A 25,496-nucleotide genomic window follows, 5' to 3' on the forward strand; every position below is an offset into this window, starting at 1 on the left:
GAAGAGAAATAATAAAGATCAGGGCAGAAATCAATGACATAGAAACCAAAAGAACAGTAGAACAGGTCAAAGAAACTAGGAGATGGCTCTTTGAAAGAATTGATAAGATAGATAAACCCCTGGCCAGACTTGTCAAAAAGAAAAGAGAAGGACCCAAATGAATAAAATCATGTATGAAAGAGGAGAAATCACAACCAACACCACAGAAATGCAAACAATTATGACAACATATTATGAGCCAATATATGCAAACAAATTAGGCAATCTGGAAGAAATGGATGCATTCCTAGAGAAGTATAAACTACCAAAACTGAAACAGGAAGAAATAGATAACCTGAACAGAACCCACAACCAGCAAGGAAATGGAAGCAGTAATCAAAAGTCTCACAATAAACAAGAATCCAGGGCCGATGGCTTCCCAGGGGAATTTTACCAAACATTTCAAGAAGAATTAATACCTATTCTTCTGAAGCAAATGTTTGCTTTTTGAAAGCAAGAACTAGAAATGGCAGGAAAATTTCCAAACATGTTCTCTGAGGCCAGCATTATCTTGATCCCCAAACCAGACAAAGATCCCACCAAAAAGAAAAATTATAGACCAATATCCCTGATGAGCATGGATGCCAAAATTCTCACCAAGACACTAGCTAATAGGATCCAACAGTACATTAAAAGGATTATTCACCATGACCAAGTGGGATTTATTCCTGGGCTCCAAGGATGGTTCAACATCCTCAAATCAATCAATGTGATACACTACATAAATAAAAGAAAGGACAAGACCATATGATCCTCTCAATAGATGCAGAAAAAGCATTTAACAAAGTACAGCATCCTTTCTTCATTAAAATTCTTCACAGTGTAGAGATAGAGGGAACATACCTCAGTATCAAAAAGCCATCTATGAAAACCCCACAGAGAATACCATTCTCAGTGGGGAAAAACTGAGAACTTTTCCCCTAAGGTCAGGAAAATGCTAGGGATGCCCCCTCTCACCACTGTTGTTCAACATAGCACTAGAAGTCCTAGCCTCAACAATCAGGCAACAAAAAGAAATAAAAGGCATCTGAATTGGCAAAGAAGTCAACCTCTCACTCTTTGCAGATGACACGATACTCTATGTGGAAAACCCAAAAGACTCCACCCCAAAATTGCTAGAACTCATACAGGAATTCAGCAAAGTGGCAGGATATAAAATCAACGCACAGAAATCAATGGCATTCCTATACACAAGCAATTAGACAGAAGAGAGAGAAATAAGGAGTTGATCCCATTTACAATGGCACCAAAAACCATAAGATACCTAGGAGTAAACCTAACCAAAGAGGCAAAGGATCTGTACTCTGAAAACTATAGAACATTCATGAAAGAAATTGAGGAAGACACAAAGAAATGGAAAAACATTCCATGCTCATGGATTGGAAGAAAAAATATTGTTAAAATGTCTATGCCACGCAAAGCAATCTACACATTCAATGCAAACCCTATTAAAATACCATCATTTTTTTTCACAGAACTGGAACAAATAATCCTAAGATTTGTATGGAACCAGAAAAGACCTCAAATAGCCAAAGGAATGTTGAAAAAGAAAACCAAAACTGGTGGCATCACAATCCTGGACTTTAAGCTCTATTACAAAGCCATAATCATCAAGACAGTGTTGCACTGGCACAAAAACAGACATATAGATCAATGGAACAGAATAGAGAGCCCAGAAATGGACTCTCAATTCTGTGGCCAACTAATCTTTGACAAAGCAGGAAAGAATATCCAATGGAAAGAAGACAGTGTCTTCAACAAATGGTGTTGGGAAAATTGGACAGCCACATGCAGAAGAATGAAACTGGACCATTGTCTTACACCATACACAAGGAAAGAATATCCAATGGAAAGAAGACAGTGTCTTCAACAAATGGTGTTGGGAAAATTGGACAGCCACATGCAGAAGAATGAAACTGGACCATTGTCTTACACCATACACAAAAATAGACTCAAAATGAATGAAAGACCTCAATGTGAGACAGACTATTGGGATTTCATCAAGATAAAAAGCTTTTGCACAGCAAAGGAAACAGTCAACAAAACCAAAACACAACCTACAGAATGGGAGAAGAAATTTGCCAATATCTTATCAGATAAAAGGCTAGTAAATCTATAAAGAACTTACCAAACTGAATACCCAAAGAACAAAATAATCCAATCAAGAAATGGGCAAAAGACATGAACAGGCATTTCTCCAAAGAAGACATACAAATGGTCAACAGACACACGAAAAAGTGCTCAACACCATTTGGCATCAGGGAAATACAAATCAAAACCACAATGAGATACCACCTCACACCAGTCAGAATGGCTAAAATGAACAGGTTGGAAACGACAGTTGCTGGTGAGGATGCAGAGAAAAGGTATCCTCCTACACTGTGGTGGGAATGCAAGCTGGTGCAACAACTCTGGAAAACAGTATGGCAGTTCCCCAGAAGGTTGAAAATAGAGCTACTGTATGACCCAGCAAGTGCACTACTGGGCATTTACCCCAATGATACAAATGTAGTGCTCTGAAGGGGCACGTGCATCCCAATGTTTATAGCAGCAATGTCCATGATTGCCAAAGTAGGAAAGAGCCCAGATGTCCATCAATAGATGAATGGATAAAGAATATGTGAGATTATATATATATATATATAGAGAGAGAGAGAGAGAGAGAGAATATTATGCCATTGAAAAATGAAATCTTGCTATTTGAAACGACATGGATCGAACTAGATGGTATTATGCTAAGTGAAATAAGTCAGTCAAAGAAAGACAATTATTGTATGATCTTGTTGATATGTGGAATTTAAGAAAGAAAACAGGATCAAACAGAAGAGAGGAAAAAATAAAATATGTCAAAACCAGAAAGGGAGATAAACCATAAGAGACTCTTAATCATAGGACACAAACTGAGCGTTGCTGGAAGGGAGGTGGGTGGGGGGATTGGGAAACTGGGTAATGGACATTTGAGGAGGGGATGTGATGTAATGAGCTCTGGGTATAAGATTGATGAATCACAGACCTGTACCTCTGAAACCAATGATACATTACATGTTAATTAATTGAATTAAAATAAAAAATGTTAACAGTTAACATACAGTGTTATGTTAGTTTCAGGTGTACAATGTAGTGATTCAACACTTCCACACATCATCCTGTGCTCATCAGGACAAGTACACTCCTTAGTCCCCATCACCTGTTTAACCACCTCCCTCCCCTCTGGTAACCATCAGTTTGTTCTCCTTTGTTAAGGGTCTGTTTCTTAGTTTTCCTCTCTCTTTTTAGTCCCGTATGATCTTTTGTTTTGTTTCTTAAATTCCACATATGAGTGAAATCATATGGTATTTGTCTTTCTCTGACTGATTTATTTCACTTAGCATTATACTCTCTAGCTCCATTCGTGTTGTTGCAAACGGTCAGACTTCATTCTTTTTATGTTTTATGTTGTTATTATGCAATTATTTCATTTAAAACTATATAATAAATATATATCAAACAATATATATCATATATATATCTCTCACATCTTTATTGTTCATCTGTTGATGGACATGAGCCGCTTCCATAATTTGGCTATTGTAAATAATGCTGCAGTAAGCATATGGTTGTGTATATCTTTCTAAATTGGTGGTTTTGTATTCTCTGGGTAAATACCTGATAAATAATGAATTATAGGGTAGTTCTATTTTTAACTTTTGAAGAACCTCCATTCTGTTTTCCAGAGTGGCTGCACCAGTTTGCATTCCCACCAACACTGTAAAAGGATTCCCCTATCTCCGCATCCTTGCCAACAACTGTTGTTTTCTCTGCTGTTAATTCCAGCCATTCTGACAGTTGTGAGGTGACATCTCATTGTAGTCTTGACTTGTTTTTCCCTGATGATGAGTGATGTTGAGTATCTTTTCATGTATCTGTTAGCCATCTGAATGTCTTCTTTGGACAAATGTCTATTCATGTCTTCTACTCATTTCTTAACTGGATTATTTGTTTTTTGGGTGTTGAGTTTGATAACTTCTTTATAGATTTTGAATACTAGCCCTTAATCTGATATGTCATTTGCAAATATTTTCTCCCATTCCATCAGTTGCCTTTTAGTTCTGTTGATAGTTTCCTTTGCTGTGCAGAAGCTTTTTATCTTGATGAGGTCCCAACAGTTCATTTTTACTTTTGTTTTTGTTGCCTCTGGAGATGTGTCTAGTAAGAGGTTGCTATGGCTGATGTCAAAGATGTTTCTGCTTGTGTTTTTCTCTAGGATTTTGATAGTTTTCTGTCTCACATTTAAGTCTTTCACTCATTTTGAATTTATTTTTGTTTATGGTATAAGAAAGTGGTTGAGTCTCATTCTTTTGCATGCTGCTGTCCAGTTTTCCCAGCACCATTTGTTGAGGAGACTGTCTTTCCCATTGGATAGTCTTTCCTGCTTTGTCTAAGAATAGTTGTGGGTCTATTTCTGGGTTTTCTATTCTGTTCCATTGATATATGTGTCTGTTTTTGTGCCAGTACCATACTGTCTTGATGGCTACAGCTTTGTAATAGAGCTTGAAGTCCGGAATTGTGATGTCTCCAACTTTGTTTTTCTTTTTCAGGATTGCATTGGCTGTTCTGGGTCTTTTGTGGTTCCATACAAATTTTAGGATTGTTTGTATTAGCTCTGTGAAAAATGTTGTCTGTATTTTGATAGGGATTGCATTAAATGTGTAGATTTCTTAGGTTGTGCAGACATTTTAACAACAGTTGTTCTTCCAATCATGAGCATTGGAATGCCTTTCTATTTCTTTCACACTATAAACATTTTCAAATGTAGCACTTATAAATGTGAAATTAAGAACATTTGTTTTAAATGGAATAATTGCATAATAACTTAACGATTAAATCAAGAATAAGGAAACCACTGAGGAAACAGCAGCAATATAGTTGATAAAGAATAGAGTGTAAATATCTTAATCTGAAATCATGATAAGCTATATTGAGAAGGGATAGGATTTTTTAGTGAATGTGTGTGATAATAGATTTAATACATAATTTGTTAGGCAGAGAATGACTTTAAGTGCTGGCTGAGAAACAAACCAAATATAAAATTAGAAGACAAAACCCCAAATAAAGAAAAAATACGAACACATTTAATGGGCTCTTTAACTCACTGGAGTACTGCAATATTTTGCACAAGGTAAGAAAAAGATTATAATGATCTAATGGAATGATGTTTCTGCAGAAAAGGAGCTACATAGTAAGGAAGAGAATTGAATCACCATGATCTACACATAGTTTGAAGGCTATATAGCAGAGGGATTATATTTTGATTTTGTAAATTTTGTGTGTGTGTATTTTTAATCTATGTGCTTAGATCCCTGTAAAATGCATGGGAACCCACAAAATTTCCTAATTGGTTCTTGGTTAAATGGCATATTATTCTGTGGTTTGTAGGGAAATAGCTTCCAGTTGGAGAATTTGTTCATTAAATGTGGGGTAAAGAAATCCTTCAAGATGTCCAATGAATGGCTCCTTTAAGAGTGTTATGTTTTGAAGCACACTGAGCAGTTCCACAGTCACAGGATTCATAAAAATATCATTATGTGGAAAACCAAGAGGATTCCTTGAGAAATCATGCTTTTTTGGGGACCAACTAACAGACTTATTTTCCTGGGCTAGTTAACAAAGATAACTGAAATATATATAATTTTATATGTATATGTGATTATATGTAAAGTTATATATATATGATAAATTCTGTTTCAAATGTCAAAGCACTGTTATTTTCTATGTATGGGTGATTATATATGTACATACATGAAAACACACACATGTATGTACACACTCACACATATATTCCCACCTTTCAGCAAAAGAGGGCATTAAATCAAAACATGTTTACCAACACGTGAGCAGATTGAGGATGGGCAGATGCCCTTGGTCATGGGACACTTATCTTTGTTATTGTGCTTATTTTACCTGGGGCCGTTCCACTTGGTCCATAGTAACTTATTGAGAGGCAGATCCCATTTTCTAAGATGGCAGAAAAAGATCCAAACTTGCTGACAGCTTTATTCTCTGCATCTGAAAAGACAAATTCAAATCAAGGACACTTACACTTTATTAAAAAGAAGTGTAAGCAAAACAGGGCAAAGTGGAAATCATGTAGATAAAAGCATGGATATGATTAATTAAATTATTAGTATGTATGTATGTACCAATGAATTATTATGAAATCATTAGAAAACTTTGTTCTCAAAGAGTATTTAATGAATAGGAAAATGTTCATGATGATAAAGTAAGACATACACTACAATAGCGGCTACCACTGGAGTGGTAGAATTAGGGACAACTGTCATCGTCTTTAAGTATTCTTGTATTTCCTAATTTTTTATAATAAACCACATATTCTTTTATCAAGCAAAACAAAGAAAAGTAATTTAAAATTTTCTGTTTTAAGTTCTTGGGTACATTCAAACTTGTCAAACATTGTGTTCTTGAGTTTGGAAAATCCTGGGACCATAACTGAATTCATTAGTAAGATTAAATTATATATCTTATTACTAATTTGAGTTTCAAACATTTTATTAATTAACTCTTCTCCTTTTGCAGGTATAACCCATGTCACATTGGGCAGAAAGCATTGTTTCTCCAGGCGGTGTTGCCTGGATATGTTAAATAATGTTATCAGGAAGTTTCATGGTGTATAATCAATGGACATCCACCTAGAGCTCTCATCTACTAGCAGGTAGAGACTATCAAGACCAAATGTACGATTTTTCTCTTGTCCTTGCAACCTAAGAAATTTGATACCATGGGGAGAACTAAGTGATAGAGCACAGAAGGAAACCCCAGCATTTGTCATGAATATTGGAGAAAAGCTAAAACTCCAGTAGAAATCAATTAATGCAGACCTGAGTCCTAGAGACTGTACTTGATACAAATTGTGTAAAACAAAATTCAGGCCAGAATGGATGTTGCAAATGCAATGTTACTACATAAATATAGTAGACTCTGTATGACAACTTGAATCAGGAGCTGGGCATCCAGAGGGGGCAAAACCAAGTTAGCAGCCCACTACACATGCACCGTGTATACAATGAAGGTACACATTACCCTCTGGGAAAATATTTATCTGCAGAATGGCAAAACACTTTCCCTACCATCTGGAAAAGTGACCCTAGTTGCTAAGTGGAAGAGACGCATGTGAGTTGCTGTCAGATGGGTGGGTTTGACACATTGCTGAAGTATTAACCTCCAATGGACACAGAGATGCGGCTGCTTACCTGTTTCAAGATTTTGCTCTTCCTCTCTTTTTTCTTTCTCATCTTCTGAAGAACAATACTCCTCTTTTTTTTCCTTTTTCACAATTTTCTTAGGGTCTTTTAAATGAATTATGAAAGTGTGCTTGTCCTTTTTCACTATCACCTTGATAAAAGTTGACCCTGGGGAAAATCATGGGATAGAAGATAGGCTGCTGCTGATGCCGCATTAGGGTCCTTGACAAGACATCTAAATAACGCAGCATAGAATGTAAGTAGGCATAGAAACATCTGTGGACATCACTATTTTACAAAAAGATGCCTAAAGGAATAAAGTGATGGTGGAATCCCAGAAATAAATGGCAGGTGGATCAGGGAGATGTTTGCAGACTTTCTAATCAAATTACAGAAGAGAGCATTGGTTGAGGCTAATGTACGCCTATACTCAACTTGGTGATTAATCACATGAGTTAGTTGATGCAAAAGGGTTTTACAGCTTATAAGGAATGACTTCAATGGTAATTATGGTAGTTGTTATCATTAGCACCAGCAAATCAGGATTTTCCAAATGGGCACATTCCCTCTTCTAGTGTTCTGATTCATTTTTTGTCTCCTTTCTCAGCTTTCTCTTCTTTTTTAAAAATCTGGCTTATCCTTTTCAACTTCGATTGAACTATCTTCTATCAAAAATTGATAGGATTGGGATGAAAATACTGTATTTACTGTGACCCACCTGAAACTAATAAATGTGTGCATATATAAATTTCGATAAGCACAAGTAGTAGTTATGGAAAATAGAACAGAGCATTACAAAACTTGAGTCCAGCAGTTTTCTCAGTTATGTGATTCCGAGCTCTATGTTTAATTACTATTAATTGTATCCTATACCCAAGGATAATATTCAAAATATCAAATATGAAAACATACGATAATAAAAATAAATATGTATACCTATATATTAATAACAATCCCTGTAATGTTTTAAATAAACAAACCTTATATAATAAAATGGTCTGACATTTGATGTAAGTCGCACCACCAACCATTGTTTAAATAATTTGAATTACTTTCAGGCCTTTTTATTTTAAAAATTATTGATGCGATCTTTTGTTTGATGTGGCAGTTGCTATCTAATGATGCTTCCACTTGAGCCATGATTTCACATAGGGAACAGCACCTAACTTTTGCAATGACTTCCTTATTAAATTGATAGTTATATTAGATGACAAGAAAGAAAGAAGGAAAGAGAAAGGGATTGAGCGATAGAGAGAGGAAGGGAGGGGAGAATAGAGAGTGAGGAGAGGTAGGCTGGTGTCAGGTAGAGTGTGGGGATAGGAGGAGCCCGTGTTGCCCCTTGCTGGGGGGCATAACCCAGTGGAGATTAAATAGGGCCCTGCTCAAATTCCCACCACACTGACCTTCTCATAGCTCTCAGAGACAATAAGCTATCAGTTAAAGCCCAGGTTCTCAAATACACCTGAGAGATCTTTAAAGCACAGTGAAAAGAGAGGCCCTGCAAGATGTCCCTGATAGGTTCCCGAGAGCCCAGATCCTGGGAAGAATAATACATTTCCTTTAGGGGTTTTCCAGACTAGGTCCTCCTCAGTGCATCTGTATAAGGCTCCTCTCCCACTCAAAGGCTTCTGAATTCAAAAGCAACTTCTCTGTAGCAAAAATAACTGGACCCTGGCAGCAAAACCCCAAACTCTGTGCTCCAGAGCCCAAACTCGTAATTTGCTCTAAACTCCGTATGTGCTTGGTCTCTGAGATAACACTATGTGCTGTAATTAATATTAGTAATTAACTATTTACTTATTGTAGTTACTATCATGGCATTTCTCAATCATATAGAAATATTTTAAGATTTTAACAACTAGAATGTTCACAACAGTGTGTCCCAGCTAACCTCTCACCTGGCTTGTGCCCTGCAGTCAATTATAGCTGAAGAATGTGAAGTCTGGAAAAGCTAAATGTGGCATATAATTAACAAAAGAGGGCACATTACCACTCTCACCTATCACACCCAAGGGTACAAGGCCCCAAGATGATCTGAAATGGGTTAGAATCTTCCAAGCTACGAACAAGCTATGTTCAAAATGTACCTTTTTCAAATGTTGTCTTCTCTACTTCAATCTGTCCTCCATCTGAAGGATACAGATAAGAATTTGTTCCTGAGATTTGGACGGGTATATCTCCCATATTGTATCCATGAAACTAGAAGGGAAAACATCACACTTTGAGTGTGGAACTGCAATTGACAAAAATCAACTCATCAGCGTGAGCTAGTCAAAGTTGCTGTAAGCTTAATTTCTGCTAAATGAATTTCTGTCACTTTGCAGGCTCAGAGGACAGTGTCCATATTATCTTTAGCACCTCCTGTGATATTACAAGGGCAGGCAGAATTAAAGGCGGTCCATGACTTTAAATCTGTTCACTGGAGCACCCTTACAACTAGTGCAGATCAAAGCACTGTACTACTGAAAAGCAGCGGGAGGAGAAATCAATTTCTCTTTCACTGGCTATTAATTTTCTGTTTAAAGTGAACTGATATATTGAGGAATAATGACACTTTACACTTTTTTCTTGACACTTTATACTTCGGGAAGTCATATGATAAAGACCTTTTTTGCTAAGTGCTGCTAATAGAGCTCCAAGTAGTTGTGATGCATGCTAACTAATGCCTGAGAACTGGCTTACAGTAGCAACTAGAAAGGACAAGGGCTGTTACATTTCTGTCCATCTCTTTCCCATTAGGTTTTCCTCATAAGCCTGCCTGAGGGACAGACTGTAAAGGGAAGATTTTACCAAAGCAGACAAGCAAAATACCTGGGTGCCTATTCAGCAAGGCCTGTCGCCTGAGACAAATACAGCCAACCTTTGGGTTCACTTTGACTTTTCAAGTCTGCTTATTTACATTAACCTAAATGAATGCTTTTGTGTCAAATCTCTGTGTTCCTGCCTTTAGTAACCTAGTTTCATAGCACTCAAGAAAAACTGCCCTGCGGGTATTCCTATCTTGGTGATGGGCTACAAAGAAAGTCCTAGGTATCAGAGGGTGGAGTACGGGTCTGAGGTCATCTATGCTAGAAGAAACTCTAAGGCCTTCTGTGGCATCAGTGAAGACTGGGAACCTTGTGTTTTCACAGAAGCTGTGTTTCTCCCAAAACAACTAGTAAGGACCCAAAGAGGCTTTTTAGAACACTGATGTTACCGGATAAATGATCTCAGGTTCTGGTTGCTGGAGGGGCTCCTCCGCTACTTCTGGAATCCTCATTTGCTCTTCTTTAGATTTCTCCTTGACAAGAGATTGTTTCTTCAAGGGCTTACTGTCTTCCTTCTCTACCTTTTCCTTGCCTTTCTTTTTACCAGCTTCCTTACTCTTCTTTTCTGCTTTTTTTTCTTCCTTTAAGCGCTCTTCTGCTAATCGATCTTGTTCTTCTTTCCATGCCTATAAACACATTTTTAAAAATTAACAGATTTTGAAACAAGTTAGATCCCATTCAGGCTCATTTTGGAGAATGTTTCACATGCTTTTTGTAAGTGGTATCTCTGACAGATTAAGACACTGAGCTAGAAGCCTTGGAGTTACCCTTGATTCTCTTTCACCCAACTTCTGTGTACCACACTCTGCCAAAGCTCTTCAGAGATCTCTCTTTACTCAGCTTCCTCTTTCACCTTCTGTTGCAATTTTCTTTAATTCAGGTATTCTCATCTTTATCCTGAACTATTACATCAGCCTCTTAGCTGGTCTCCCTGTCTCCTATACTTTCCACATGAGCCCAATCCCCAATTTAGGTCCTGGTTAATTCAGCAATATGGTGGTCCAGATATTCAACGAAGCATTCCTGCCATAAAATATTTCAAAAATGATAGATAAAATGTAAAAATCATCATTGTAATGCCTAGCAGGGCTGGCAACAAAGTAAAGGTACTAGAAAGCACTAGTCTAGTGAGGAATATAAGTACTCGGGACAGAAGTTTCCAAGGGTTATATGCCCGTCCCTGGCAGCCTAGAGCTGCAGTTTTAATGGGTTACAGGGATTAAAGAAATAACCTGGGAGGTCAGATTAGAGACTTCTGAATAGAGCAGGTATTTTTTAAAAATGACACCTTCACTGGATGAACTAAAAAAAATATCTTTCACTATAGAGGAAGACCATGAATTCTAGCTTGCTTCTTTGGCCCTATGTTAAAGGTGAGAAGGGGTGGGGGGAGTCTCCCCTGAGAACTAATGACAAGCCTGTCCTCACATAGATTTGTGGCCAAAATATACATTACTTAAAAATGTATTCTAAAAAGGTTCTGGGTGGATATGAGCACACAAATGAAAATCACAAAACATGAGGAAGTAAGCCAAAAGCAAGAATCTGAGGAAGAAATACACTGCGAAGACATATCTGAAAAGACTGAAGATACTGGAATTATCAAATAGAGGATATAAAATAAATATTTTAATCTGTTTAATCTTTAATTTGTTTAAAGAGAAAGAAGGATCCAAAGTATAGACAAGAAACAAAAAATGATCAAAAATAAGAAGGTGAGTTTGAAAGCTCTCTTATAAATGAAATAGAACTTTAGAAAATGCAACATTTGAATAGATTATGGCTGAGCCATTTCCAGAGTTGATGAAAGACATGGATCCTGACATTCAGGAAAGTCAATGAGTTAAAAGCAGGAAGTAACAGTGGTGTGCTGACTTCAAAATAAGTCAGTCAGAGAAAGACAAGTATCATATGATTTCACTCATATGTGGAATTTAAGAAACAAAACAGATGAACATAGGGGAAGGGAAGGAAAAATAAAATTAAATTAAAAAAAGGGAGGCAAACCATAAGAGACTCTTAACTATAAGGAACAAACTGAGGGTGGCTGGAGGGGTGGTGGGTGGGAGGATGGGGAATGGGCATTACTCGGGTGATGGGCATTAAGGAGGGCATTTGAAGTAATGAGCACTGGGGGTTACATGCAACTGATGAATCACTGAATTCTACCTCTGAAACTAATAATATGGTATATGTTAATTAAATTGAATTTAAAAAAAAATTAAAAACAAACAAACAAAAAAACAGTGGTGTGGTAGACTTAGCTCATGTTGACTTGAAAAAGGTTACTGTTAAATTTTCCAGAATTTTATGAGCTGGTTGTTAACCACAGCTGTTATTTAAAATTAAATTACATAAATGCACAAGTAACATATTAAAAAAAAATTAAATACTCAAAGCTTACCACCTTCCTAATTATTTTGTTCTGTTTCAGTATTATCTATGTTCTTGAGGTTATCTATATGAATTGTATCTGAATCAGAGAAATACAATATAATGCTGTGCATATTGCTTCCAATTCTACATTCAGTGCTATGGTATTGATAGCCTGAATACAGCCACGATGGGCATATTTACACTACACATATCAGCAAATCCTACAAATCAGGGACCCACTGACTGTTGGTTATCTAAACCTATGAAAGTGGTGGAGGAAATATTAATAATGCAGATTAAATTTAAAAGTGTTATGTTTGGAGTTGTTATTTTGTAACTGGTTAAAAATCTAGTTTATACTCCCTGTTTACATGATGTGCTTAAAATATAAACACACAGAAAGGTGAAAATAAAGAGATGCAATTTGCTAGTCAAATGTTATCTGACAGAAAACACTTACCCCTTTGTTTCTTTTTATTAATTTTAGAATCAGTTTTCTAAGGTTCATAAAATCTCTGCTGGGATTTTGATAAGAATAACATTGAGTTTACAGTATATTTCATTTCCTAAATTGAATGTTCTCATCCATGACCATTGTATATTTTCCCACTTATTTAAGTGTTAAATGCCTCAGAACATGTTGTAATTTTCTCCATAAAGATTATGTTTTATTATTTTTCTTTACACCTTATAGTTTGTATTGTTCTTGCAAATAATACTTGTTTTAGATTATATTTCCTTTTTTTTTCTTTTTAGATTTTCTACTTATTTATTTGAGAGAGCAAGCACAAGCAGGAGGAGGGGCAGAGCAGGGGGGAGGAGCAGTGGGAGAGGGAGAAGCAGACTCCCCACTGAGCAGGGAGCCTGAATTAGGACTCTATCCCAGGACCGGGGTTTCATGACCTGAGCCGAAGGCAGTTGCTTAACTGACTGAGCCACACAGGCACCCCTCTATTATATTCTTTAGTTGGTTATTGCTGGAGAATAGGAACTCCAATGGCTTTTTTCCATGTTAATCTTGTATACAGCAAGCTTGCCAACTTCCTTTATTTATATTTGATTTTTTAATTTATTTTTTAATTTATTTTTTTAAAAGATTTTATTTATTTATTTGACAGAGAGAGAGACAGCCAGTGAGAGAGGGAGCACAAGCAAGGGGAGTGGGAGAGGAAGAAGCAGGCTCATAGCAGAGGAGCCTGATGTGGGGCTCAATTCCATAACGCCGGGATCACGCCCTGAGCTGAAGGCAGACGCTTAACGACTGAGCCACCCAGGCACCCCTGATTTTTTTAATTTAAATTCAATTAGCCAACATACAGAACATCATTAGTTTCATATGTAGAGTACAGTAGTTCATCAGTTGCATATAAGACCCAGTGCTCATCACATCACTGGTCCTCCTTAATACCCATCACCCTGTTACCCCATCCCCCACCCACCGCCCCTCCAGCAACCCTCAGTTTCTTTCCCATAGTTAAGAGTTTCTCATGGTTTGTCTCCCTCTCTGATTTCTTCCCATTTGTTTTTCCCTTCCAGTCTCTATGATCCTCTGCATTGTTTCTTATATTCCTCATATAAGTGAAACCATATAATTGACTCTCTCTGATTGACTTATTTCGCTCAGCATAATACCCTCCAGTTCCATACACATCGATGTGAATGATAAGATTTCATCATTTCTGATGGCTGAGTAATATTCCATTGTATATAGACACCACATCTTCTTTATCCATTCATCCATCAAGGGGCATCTCGCCTGTTTCCATTGTTTGGTTATTGTGGACATTGCTGCTATAAACATTGGGATGCAAGTGCCCTTTCAGATCACTACATTTGTATCTTTGGGGGTAAATGCCCAGTAGTGCACTACCTGGGTCATAGGGTAGTTCTATTTTCAACTTTTTGAGGGACCTCCATACTGTTTTCCAGAGTGGTTGCACCAGCTTGCATTCCCACCAACAGTATAGGAGGGTACCCTTTCTCCACATCCTCACCAGTATCTGTCATTTCCTGACTTCTGGCTGCTATGAGGTGGTATCTCATTGTGGTTTTGATTTGTATTTCCCTGATGCCAAGTGGTGTTGAGCACTTTTTCATGTGTCTGTTGGCCATTTGGATGTCTTCTTTAGAAATGTCTGTTCATGTCTTCTACCCATTTCTTCATTGGATTTTTTGTTCTTTGGGTGTTCAGTTTGGTAAATTCTTTACAGATTTTGAATACTAGGCTTTTATCTGATAAGACATTGGCAAATATCTTCTCCCATTCTGTAGGTTGTGTTTTGGTTTTGTTGACTGTTTCCTTTGCTGTGCAAAAGCTTTTTATCTTGATGAAATCCCAATAGTTTTCATTCATTTTGAGTCTATTTTTGTGTATGGTGTAAGACAATGGTCCAGTTTCATTCTTCTGCATGTGGCTGTCCAATTTTCCCAACACCATTTGTTGAAGACACTGTCTTTTTTTTTCCATTGGATATTCTTTCCTGCTTTGTCAAAGATTAGTGTATGGTGTAAGACAATGGTCCAGTTTCATTCTTCTGCATGTGGCTGTCCAATTTTCCCAACACCATTTGTTGAAGACACTGTCTTTTTTTTTCCATTGGATATTCTTTCCTGCTTTGTCAAAGATTAGTTGACCATAGAGTTGAGGGTCCACTTCTGGGCTCTCTATTCTGTTCCATTGATCTATACGTCTGTTTTTGTGGCAGTACCATACTGTCTTGATGATTACAGCTTTGTAATAGAGCTTAAAGTCCAGGATTGTGATGCCACCAGTTTTGGTTTTCTTTTTCAACATTCCTTTGGCTATTTGAGGTCTTTTCTGGTTCCATACAAATCTTAGGATTATTTGTTCCAGTTCTGTGAAAAAAAATGATGGTATTTTAATAGGGTTTGCATTGAATGTGTAGATTGCTTTGCGTGGCATAGACATTTTAACAATATTTTTTCTTCCAATCCATGAGCATGGAATGTTTTTCCATTTCTTTGTGTCTTCCTCAATTTCTTTCATGAGTGTTCTATAGTTTTCAGAGTACAGATCCTTTGCCTCTTGGTTAAGTTCAATCCTGGGTATCTTATGGTTTTTGGTGCAATTGTAAAAAGGATCGTCTCCTTAATTTCTCTCTCTTCTGTCTCATTGGGTATAGAGATGCCATTGATTGCTGTGTGNTTGATTTCTGTGTGTTGATTTTATATCCTGCCACTTTGCTGAATTCCTGTATGAGTTCTAGCAATTTTGGGGTGGAGTCTTTGGGTTTTCCACATAAAGTATCAAGTCATCTTCGAAGAGTGAGAGCTTGATTTCTTCTTTGTCGATTCAGATACCTTTTATTTCTTTTTGTCTGATTGCTGAGTTCAGGACTTATAGTCCTATGTTGAACAGCAATGGTGATAGTGGACATTCCTGCTGTGTTCCTGACCTTATGGGAAAAGCTCTCAGTTTTTCCCCATTGAGTATGATATTTGCTGTGGGTTTTTCATAGATGGCTTTTATGATATTGGTGTATGTTCCCTTTATCCCTACACTGTGAAGAGTTAACAAAGAAAGTTTGCTGTACTTCGTCAAATATTTTTTCTGCATCTATTGAAAGGATCATATGGTCTTGTCCTTTCTTTTATTTATGTAGTGTATCACATTGATTGATTTGAGGATGTTGAACCATCCTTGGAGCCCAGGAATAAATCCCACTTGGTCATGGTGAATAATCCTTTTAATGTACTGTTGGAACCTATTGGCTAGTGTCTTGGTGAGAATTTTGGCATCCATGCTCATCAGGGATATTGGTCTATAATTTTTCTTTTTGGTGGGGTCTTTGGTTTGGGGATCAAGATAATGCTGGCCTCAGAGAACAAGTTTGGAGATTTTCCTGCCATTTCTAGTTTTTGAAAGAGCTTCAGAGGAAGAGCTATTAATTCTCCCTGAAATGTTGGTAGAATTCCCCTGGGAAGCCATCTGGCCCTGGACTCTTGTTTATTGGGAGACTTTTGATTACTGCTTCCATTTCCTTGCTGGTTGTGGGTTCTGTTCAGGTTTTCTATTTCTTCCTGTTACAGTTTTGGTAGTTTATATGTCTCTAGGAATGCATCCATTTCTTCCAAATTGCCTAATTTGTTGGCATATATTGGCTCATAATATGTTGTCGTAATTGTTTGTATTTCTTTGGTGTTGGTTGTGATCTCTTTATTTTTTCTTTTTGACAAGTCTGGCCAAGGGTTTATCTATCTTATCAATTCTTTCAAAGAGCCATCCCCTAGTTTCATTGATCCATTCTACTATTCTTTTGGTTTCTATTTCATTGATTTCTGCTCTGATTTTTATTATTTCTCTTCTCCTGCTGAGTTTAGGCTTTATTTGCTGTTCTTTCTCCAGCTCCTTTAGGTATAAGGTTAGGTTGTGTATTTGAGACCTTTCTTGTTTCCTGAGAAAGACTTGTAGTGCTATCTACTTCCTTCTTAGGACCGCCTGTGCTGCATCCCAAGGATTTTGAACAGTCATGTTTTCATTTTCATTTGTTCTCATGGATTTTTAAAATTCTTCTTTAATTTCCTTGTTGACCGTTCATTCTTTAGTTCTTTAACCTCCAAGTTTTTGAGTTCCTTCCGTATTTCCTCTTGTGATTGAGTTCCAGTTTCAGAGCATTGTGGTCCCAAAATATGCAGGGTATTATCTTAATCTTTTGGTACTGGTTGAGACCTGATTTGTATGTGATCTATTCTGGAGAATGTTCCGTGGTCACTTGAGAAGAATGTGTATTCTGTTGCTTTAGGATGGAATGTTCTGGATGTATCTGTGAAGTCCAATAGGTCCAGTGTACTATTCAAAGCCCTACTTTCCTTATAGATCTTCTGCTTCGATGATCTGTCCATTGTTGTGAGCATAAATATTTAAAATCGTTAGATCTTCTTGTTGGATAGACCCTTTAACTATGATATAGTGTCCCTCTTCATTCCTTACTACAGTCTTTGGCTTAAAATCTACTTTGTCTGATATAAGTATTGCCATCACACCTTTCTTTTGATGTCCATTATCATCATAAATAGTTCTCAACTCCCTCAATGTCAATCTGCAGGTGTCTTTGGGTGTAAAATGAGTTTCTTACAGATACCATATGGATGGGTCTTGCTTTTTTATCCAATCTGACACCCTGCGTCTTTTGATTGGAACATTAAGCCCATTTACATTCAGAGAAACTATTGGAAAATATGAATTTAGTGCCATTGTGTTACCTGTAAAGTCACTATTTCTGTATATTGTTTCTGTTCCTTTCTGGTCTATTTTACTTTTGGGTGCTCTCTTCACTTACAGGATCCCCTTTAATATTTTTTTTAAGATTAAGGGGCGCCTGGGTGGCACAGTGGTTAAGTGTCTGCCTTTGGCTCAGTGCANACAGGATCCCCTTTAATATTTTTTTTAAGATTAAGGGGCGCCTGGGTGGCACAGTGGTTAAGTGTCTGCCTTCGGCTCAGTGCGTGATCCTGGCATTATGGGATCGAGCCCCACATCAGGCTCCTCCGCTATGAGCCTGCTTCTCCCTCTCCCACTCCCCCTGCTTGTCTTCCCTCTCTTGCTGGCTGTCTCTATCTCTGTCGAATAAATAAATAAAAAATCTTTAAAAAATATTTTTTAAAGATTTTATCTATTTATTTGAATGAGAGAGAGAGAGAGAGAGTGCACAAATGGTGGCTAGGGGCAGAGAGAGGGAGAAGCAGACTCCATGCTAAGCAGGGATGTGGGGTTCGATCCCAGGACCCAAGGATCATGACCTGAGCCAAAAGGAGATGCTTAACCAACTGAGCTACCCAGCACCCCACCCCCCTTTAATATTTCTTGTAGGCTGGTTTAGTGAGCACAAATTCTTTTCATTTCTATTTATCCTGGAAAGTCTTTATCTCTCTTTCCATTCTGAATGACAGCCTTGTTGGATAAAATATTCTTGGATGCATATTTTTTCTCATTTCTTACCCTGAATATATCATGCCAGTCCTTTTTGGCCTGCCAGGTCTCTGTAGATAGGTATTCTGCCAGTCTAATGTTTCTACCTTTGTAGGTTAGGGACCTCTTGTCTTGAGCTGCTTTCAGGATTTTCACTTTATCTCTGAAATTTGCAAGCTTCACTATTATATGTTTGATTATATGTTGATTTATTTTTATTGATTTTGAGGGGATTCTCTGTGCCACTTGGACTTGAATGCCTGTTTTCTTTCTCAGATTAGGGAAGTCCTCAGCTGTGGTTTGCTGAAATACACCTTCTGTCCCCCTCTCTCTCTCTCATTTCCCTCACTCTGGGACCCCAATTATTCTAATATTTTTTTGCTTTATGGTATCGCTGATTTCTCGAATGCTCCCTTCATGATTCAGTAGTTGTTTTTCTCTCTTTTCCTCAGCTTCCTTACTTTCCATCATTTTGTTTTCTATGTCACTCAGTCTCTCTTCTGCCACATTTACCTTAGCTGTTAGAGCATCCACTTTAGAGTGCATCTCAGTTAAAGCATTTTTAATTTTGGCCTGATTGGATTTTTAGTTCCTTTATTTCTTTACTAAGGGATTCCCTAGTGTCTTTTATGCTTTTTTCAAGTCCAGCTAGCATGTTTATAATTGTTGTTTTGAATTCTAGTTCCAACATCTTAATTATATTCATATCGATTAAATCTATGGCAGAGAGTATTACCTCTGGTTCTTACTTTTGTTGTGAATTTCTCCTTCTAGTCATTTTGTCCAGAGAAGAATATATGAATGAGTGAAGAAAATAAAAAATATCAACCATGACCCCAGTGCAATATACACTAGACAAACCTGAAGAGATAGGAAACCAAAAAAGAAAGGAAAACAAGGAAACAAGAGAGAATATAATCTCATAGGTGGAAAAAACAGGGTGAGCCATTCAGTCCTAGGTGTATTTTGGTCTGTTTGTTAGAAGACACTAAATCCCAAAATTGTAAAAAAAGAAAAACATATGTATATATAAAATATATGTGTATATGTATATAAATAAAACTAAATACAGTGAAAGGAAGCCAAAAATGAAGACTATATCTATAAAATGTTAATGTAAAAATGAAAATTTAGAAAAGACTTAAAAGAGTGGATAAAATAAGAAACTAGTTGGAAAGGAAAAAAAGAGAAAGACAATTTTAAACTGAATGAGTGAAGAATCATGAGAAGAAACCTTGAATTCTATATACTATTTTCCCCTAGCACAGGAGTTTTTCAGTTCTGTGTGATCCATAAACTTGGTATTAGCATAATATTCCTTCTGGCCTTCTAGGAGAGGGGTCTGTTGCCCTGATTCTCAGGTGTCTTTGGCTGAGTGGAGTTGCACCACCCTTGCCAGGGGTCAGGCTCAGTGTAAGCTGTGTTTTGTTCCCTGAAGGCTTTTCACACTGCTTAGAGGATGGGAAAAAAAAATGGTGGCCTCCCAATCTCTAGTGGCAGAGCTGAATTATCATGGCCCCCATTCTTCAGTGTGCCCTCAGGGAAAAGCAATCAATCACTTTTGTGTGTGCCAAACTCTGAAGACTCCTAAGGTGCACACCTCCACCAATCCTCCCCCAGGGGTGGGGGGGAGAAGGGTTTCTGCAGTTCTGCCATTTCCGGGGCCCCTGCCCTGGGAGCAGTTGCCAGATCCTGTGCACACCCATACTGCTCCTCCAGAGGGAAGGAGGAGGTTCTCATAGCTGTTCTGCTGCTTGCCAGGCCCCTGCTTGCAGAGCAGTTGCCTGATTGTGCCAGGGTTCACGGTTATGGCAACACCAAAATGAGAGCCCACTCCCAGGCTCGCTGATTGTAGCCAGCTTCCTTGCTCCAATGCTTGGGAACTTTGCGACACTCAGTCACCTCTGTTCTTTCTGTGACCCTGGGGATCCTGAGACTGCACTGTCCCGTCTAGTGCTCTGCCCTGCTTCACCACCTGAGCATCTTTCAGGCAGGGATGTACCTCACTGGAGCAGACTTCTCAGAGTTCCAGTTTTTTGCTCCACTGTTATATCACTTTCCAGTAGCTGGATTACAGAGACTCCCTCCCCCCATAGTTTATCTTCCAATATATTCCCTTAGATTCACCTTTCTGCACCTCCTACCCTGCAAAAAACTAGTTGCTTTTCTATTTGTTGAGTTGCAGCAATTCTTTTCTTAGATCTCAGGTTGGATTCACAGGTGTTCAGAGTGATTTGATAGATATCTAGCTGTATTCAAGGGGCCAGATGAAACTAGGATCCCCTACTCTTCTGCCATCTTCCCTTCTCCTAGTAAAAACCTTTCCTTAATTTATTTTCAAGCCAAATTAACCTTAATACTGATTCTTGTTAATAACAACATGGACATCTATAGACTAATTTCATTTGTCATGGACACAAAAAGTCTAGATAAAATACTATCAGATCAAGCCCAGTTGATTAATAAAATAATAACCTTCTATGAAAAAAATGTGCTATAATTCTTAATCTATAATGTGTATAAAAATGGTTCTAAGAGCTTATTAAAAATTAAAATTCCTTGATTCTACTCACAAAGATGCAATTAGGATGGGGTAAAAGCATCTGTATTTTAAGTCTCTCCTCCCCAGAGACCCCTAGGCAATTATAAATATGTCATTATATGGGATGAGGATTAAACTTTAGGAAATATTGAATAAAAATACAAAGGTTATTCATATTGTTAAATAAATCTCCATAATTCAATGTATCAATAAAATAAAGGAGGAAAACCAACATACACTTTCAAAATTTTATAAAATTAAGCAGCAACACATAATAAACTTAACAATTTGCCATGTAATTATTTTTACCACTAAGACCAAGAAGCAGGGAGGCACACCAATATTAACCTACAATGCTTTGAGGTTTATTGCATACTGATGGGAGTGTGAAAGTCAGCTCTTGCCTACATGATATTTAAGTTTACAGCAAAGCTATTGTAATTAAAATTACATGGTGCTTGCAAAGGAATAATTGAGTAGACCACTGAAACAGAATACAGCATTCAAAAATGCATCAAAAAAAAGGTGAAGGGGGTTAAGAGGTACAAATTCCCAGTTATAAAATAAATAAGTCACAAAAATAAAAAATAAAATAAATAAATAAGTACGTAATATGTTCTATAGTCAACATTCCAATTCAGTTGTGTGTGGGGGGAGGTGATTGAAGTCACATTTAATAAAGTGGTACCAGTAAAATGACAATCCATGTGGACAAAGAAAAAACCCCTTTCATTATACTTTAAAAAATGAATTTCAGATAGATTTGATATCTAAATAGAAAAAATATATCTATGAAAATGTTCTAAGAGAGTACAAGAAAATTGATGTATAATCAAAGTGGAATCAATCTGTTAGAAGCCCTGAAACCATAAAAAGAATGACAGATTTAAAAAAAAAATTTGAAGAAGCTGTAGCATACACACAAAAAGAGCATAAATCCTAATCCTAACTGAATAGCTGAATGAATTACCACGAAGTAAATGCTCCTGTAACCACCACCAGGTCAAAAAACAGACTATTTCCAGCTCCTCAGAAGCCCTCCTCAGGCTTCTTCCCAATCACTTCCTACTTCTACTGTCCTAAAGGCAGCCATTATGCTAATTTGCAACACTTTAGCTTAGTTTTGTGTTCTTTTAAGCTTTATGTAAATGAAACATATATAATGGATATAGTCTTTTCATTCTCTCTGCTTGTGCTCAACGCGATGTTTGTGAGATTCACCCATATTTCTGGTGTAGCTGTTAGTCATTCATTCCCAGAGCTTTGCCAGTGTTTCATTGCATGACTGAACCGTAGTAGGAAATTTACTGATGAATATTTGAATTGTTTCTAGTTTGGGAGAATTAAAAATAATGCTGCAAGAACAACTTTGTGCATGTGTCCTGGTGCACGCATGCATGCATCTCTATTAGGTATATACCTACGCGTGGAACTGTTAGGTTAAAAAGAAATCGTATGCTTGATTTTAGGAGGTATGTCCAGTTTACCAAAGTAAAGTGCCCACTTATATTTCAACCAGCAGTGTATAAGAATTCACTTTGCTTCACATCCTTGCCAAAATGTGGTATTGTCTTTAAATTTTGGCCAAAAATGATTGATTTGACTACATAAAAGTAAAATATTTCTGTCTAAATAGAAACATAAATGGTACTTATTAATAAGGAAATTGTTTAATACTTTACATATATCCAAATTATAGACTAACAATATTGCTATGAAAATAAGTTAGATCTCTAGATATTATCTGGAAGTGACAGTCATGATATGTTGCTATGAAAAAAGGGTATGTGGCAGAGTAAAAAAAAACAAAACACAAAAAACCCATACCAATCTAAATCAAAACCAAACAAATGAAGACCCTCTTTATATTTGTGCATATGTGCATGTGATGAGAGAACAGAAGGCAAGCTGAGGACAAAGCAGAAACTGATGCCCTGCNCCCTGCAACCCCCCCCCCCCCCCGCGGGGATGTAGGTGACATTCCTCAGGCACCCCTGGCTGCCCAAAAGCTAAGGAAAAGAAAAACAAATGGTTAACTAACAGAGATCACAGTCCTGCAAGACCTGAGTCTCCCTCAGTTTACACATGTCCTAGTGATTTACAAGGAAGAAGCTTTCTTATCAATAGCCTAACTTCCAGAGACCCATAATTCAGTTTCCTGGAGCCCATTACCATCCCCTCCAATAAAATTGAGGGAGGCTGAGGCAGAAGGAAATGTAAATAAAATGGAATTTCTTTTAAACCTGAAGCCCATTGACAAGGACTTGTGATCATTCCTCAGAAGACTCCCAACTGTCTTCATGTTAGTGCCTCATTAGAGGGAGGGACAGCCTTGGCTTGACAATAGCAAGGCCTCCAATATCCTGTGAGTCTTCTTTAACATATGAAAGTGCTTTCTCAGCCTCCCCTTTTCCTCACTTCCCCCAACCCCATGGTATACAATCAGCCACCTCTCACAACCCAGGGCAGCAGCTCTTTCTGCCCACGGGTCCTGTCCCCATGCTTTAATAAACCACCAGTTTTGCACCAAAGATGCCTCAAGAATTCTTTCTTGATCGTTGGCTCCGGACTGCACCCCACTGAACCTCACCTATATTCCACAACCTCATCACATGTATGAGTAGAGAGCATACCAAATAGTTATTATTTCTTATTTTCAGGGGCTTAGGAGAGCCAAAGTAATTTTGATTTATTATAAACTGTATATTGAGTTTGTAATTAAAATTCCAATTAAAAATTGGAAACAAAAAACAAACACCTGCAGCAGAAACAGAGTATACCAAGTATGAACAAGGTACTATCCTGGATTTTGGTTATATAAAAATGAAGACACAGAGTCCCTTAAAGGTTTCATCTGGAGAAGGAGACAGCTTGGTGAAGAGACTGCTTTTTCATTGCAGATTCAATTATCTCTGAGAGTTTAATAAAAAAAATCACTTCTGTTACACCACGCAAACTCTCTATCACACAATAAATTTGAATTTGTCATTACAAACGTCCAGTGCCATTTGTCTTTCCTTGATTTACCTTGAGAGAGCCTTCTAAAATGAAAGGAATCTTTTCCTTCTCTTTTTCTTTTTCTTGATCCACTATCTCTGTTTTGCTTATTACTTTGCTACCTGTAACCAGAGAAAATTAAACTTCTTAGTAACTCTCTACAACAAAGTTTAGAGAAGGACCAAATGTCTGGATTATAGGAGATCTTAAAGGCTGTTAAGTTCAACTCTGCATTCATTCTTTCTTGCTGTCTCCAAAATGGATGTCTGAACTCCTCCAGAGACGAGGAAGTCACCGTGGTTGGTGGAGGCAGTGCATTCCATTCTCACTGTGTTGTGACCTTGAAGCTTTTATTGAAGTGGACGCTCTCTCCCTAGATCTTCAACCTAATTAATCCTAGTTTAACCCCTTAAAAGACCACACAGAATAAATCTAATTTATACTGAAGCCCTCCTCTTGCCAGTATCGTCTTTCTGTTTTGAAGATTCCTAAATTTCCTGACTTAAAAGGTCTCAAACTGAATGCAATACCTACCAAGTGTATTCCTATCCCAAACTGACCATTTTCTGCATTTCTCCCAGGAATCTAGACAGTAATTAAGCTTTTGAATCTGTTCAGAAGCAGAATAAAGAAAAGGCAGTCAACCCACAACCTTTTCTACTCATAAGTAAGTGTTGCCCTAGACGCTATTGTGACAGGGTGGCCCTACTTCTCTTTTTTATATAGTCTCATCCATCATTCCAGGTACTTAGTGCTCTCCTTCTGTGCCCCCATCAGCAGGAAAGCCAAGCTGATGGATGGATTGATTATATAAGCATTTTGGTGGATGGCAACTGATTCATTACCAACTTGGTTTTCTAATTTTTATTTTAAAATCAAGCCAAGGACAAATTCCTTTGGTAATTGACAGAAGTTGCAAAATCTTTGGAAAATATATAGCTTTGCTTTTTTACGAGAAATCACTCTCAACTTCTGCTATCAGAAATAATGAATATTATTAACATGGAAAACATTCCTTATGCATGGACCTAGTGAGATATCCCTATTTTCCAGACAAGTTACCTCATTGCTTTACTTCTTTATCAAGTATCCTTCCTCTTTTTTTTTTTTCACCCTCTTTCCCTTCCCCAATAGCATCAAGGCCATGGAAATTAACAAAAATAAATGTATGTTTTGTTCCTACATCTTGTCAAGTGCCTGTCACAAGCCCCCAAGAATCCATTTTCCCTTTATTTTTAGGTTCCTATCCCCAACTAGTCTTGGGACTCTTCTGCTTGCTCTTCTAAGAAAGGTCTTGTTTTAATCTCACTTTCGGAATCTCTAAGTATTCTGATGGAGAGATACTGACTCTGAATTTGCCTCATATATTGTCAATACGTCCTAGATAGCTGAACCTATCAACCCTGCCAAAATAAAGACACCTGGCATTTCACTAACACCACATTTAATCTGAAGGACAGATCGAATTTTCTAGGTCTGGCAGGAAGTGGCATCAATATAAGACAACTATTCCATTATCCCATCATCAATCTCATCATATTTGGAACACAGCTGTTTTTCAGAGAAAG

General features: G+C 37.5%; 1 protein-coding gene across 1 annotated transcript in view; it reads right to left on the minus strand.

The window, feature by feature from the left end:
- The window catches only part of SPAG17 (sperm associated antigen 17), a 210,776-nt gene that overhangs the window by 69,293 nt on the left and 115,987 nt on the right, over positions 1–25,496 (minus strand). Inside the window, exons 20-24 of the mRNA XM_034641782.1 lie at positions 23,959–24,050; positions 10,474–10,710; positions 9,365–9,476; positions 7,287–7,445; positions 5,980–6,084 (exon numbers count right to left, since the gene is read on the minus strand). Of these exons, the coding sequence (XP_034497673.1) occupies positions 5,980–6,084; positions 7,287–7,445; positions 9,365–9,476; positions 10,474–10,710; positions 23,959–24,050 (705 nt within the window). The remainder of the gene's footprint in view (positions 1–5,979; positions 6,085–7,286; positions 7,446–9,364; positions 9,477–10,473; positions 10,711–23,958; positions 24,051–25,496) is intronic.

This window comes from Ailuropoda melanoleuca, chromosome 2, assembly GCF_002007445.2.
Source record: "Ailuropoda melanoleuca isolate Jingjing chromosome 2, ASM200744v2, whole genome shotgun sequence".
Taxonomy (NCBI): domain Eukaryota; kingdom Metazoa; phylum Chordata; class Mammalia; order Carnivora; family Ursidae; genus Ailuropoda; species Ailuropoda melanoleuca.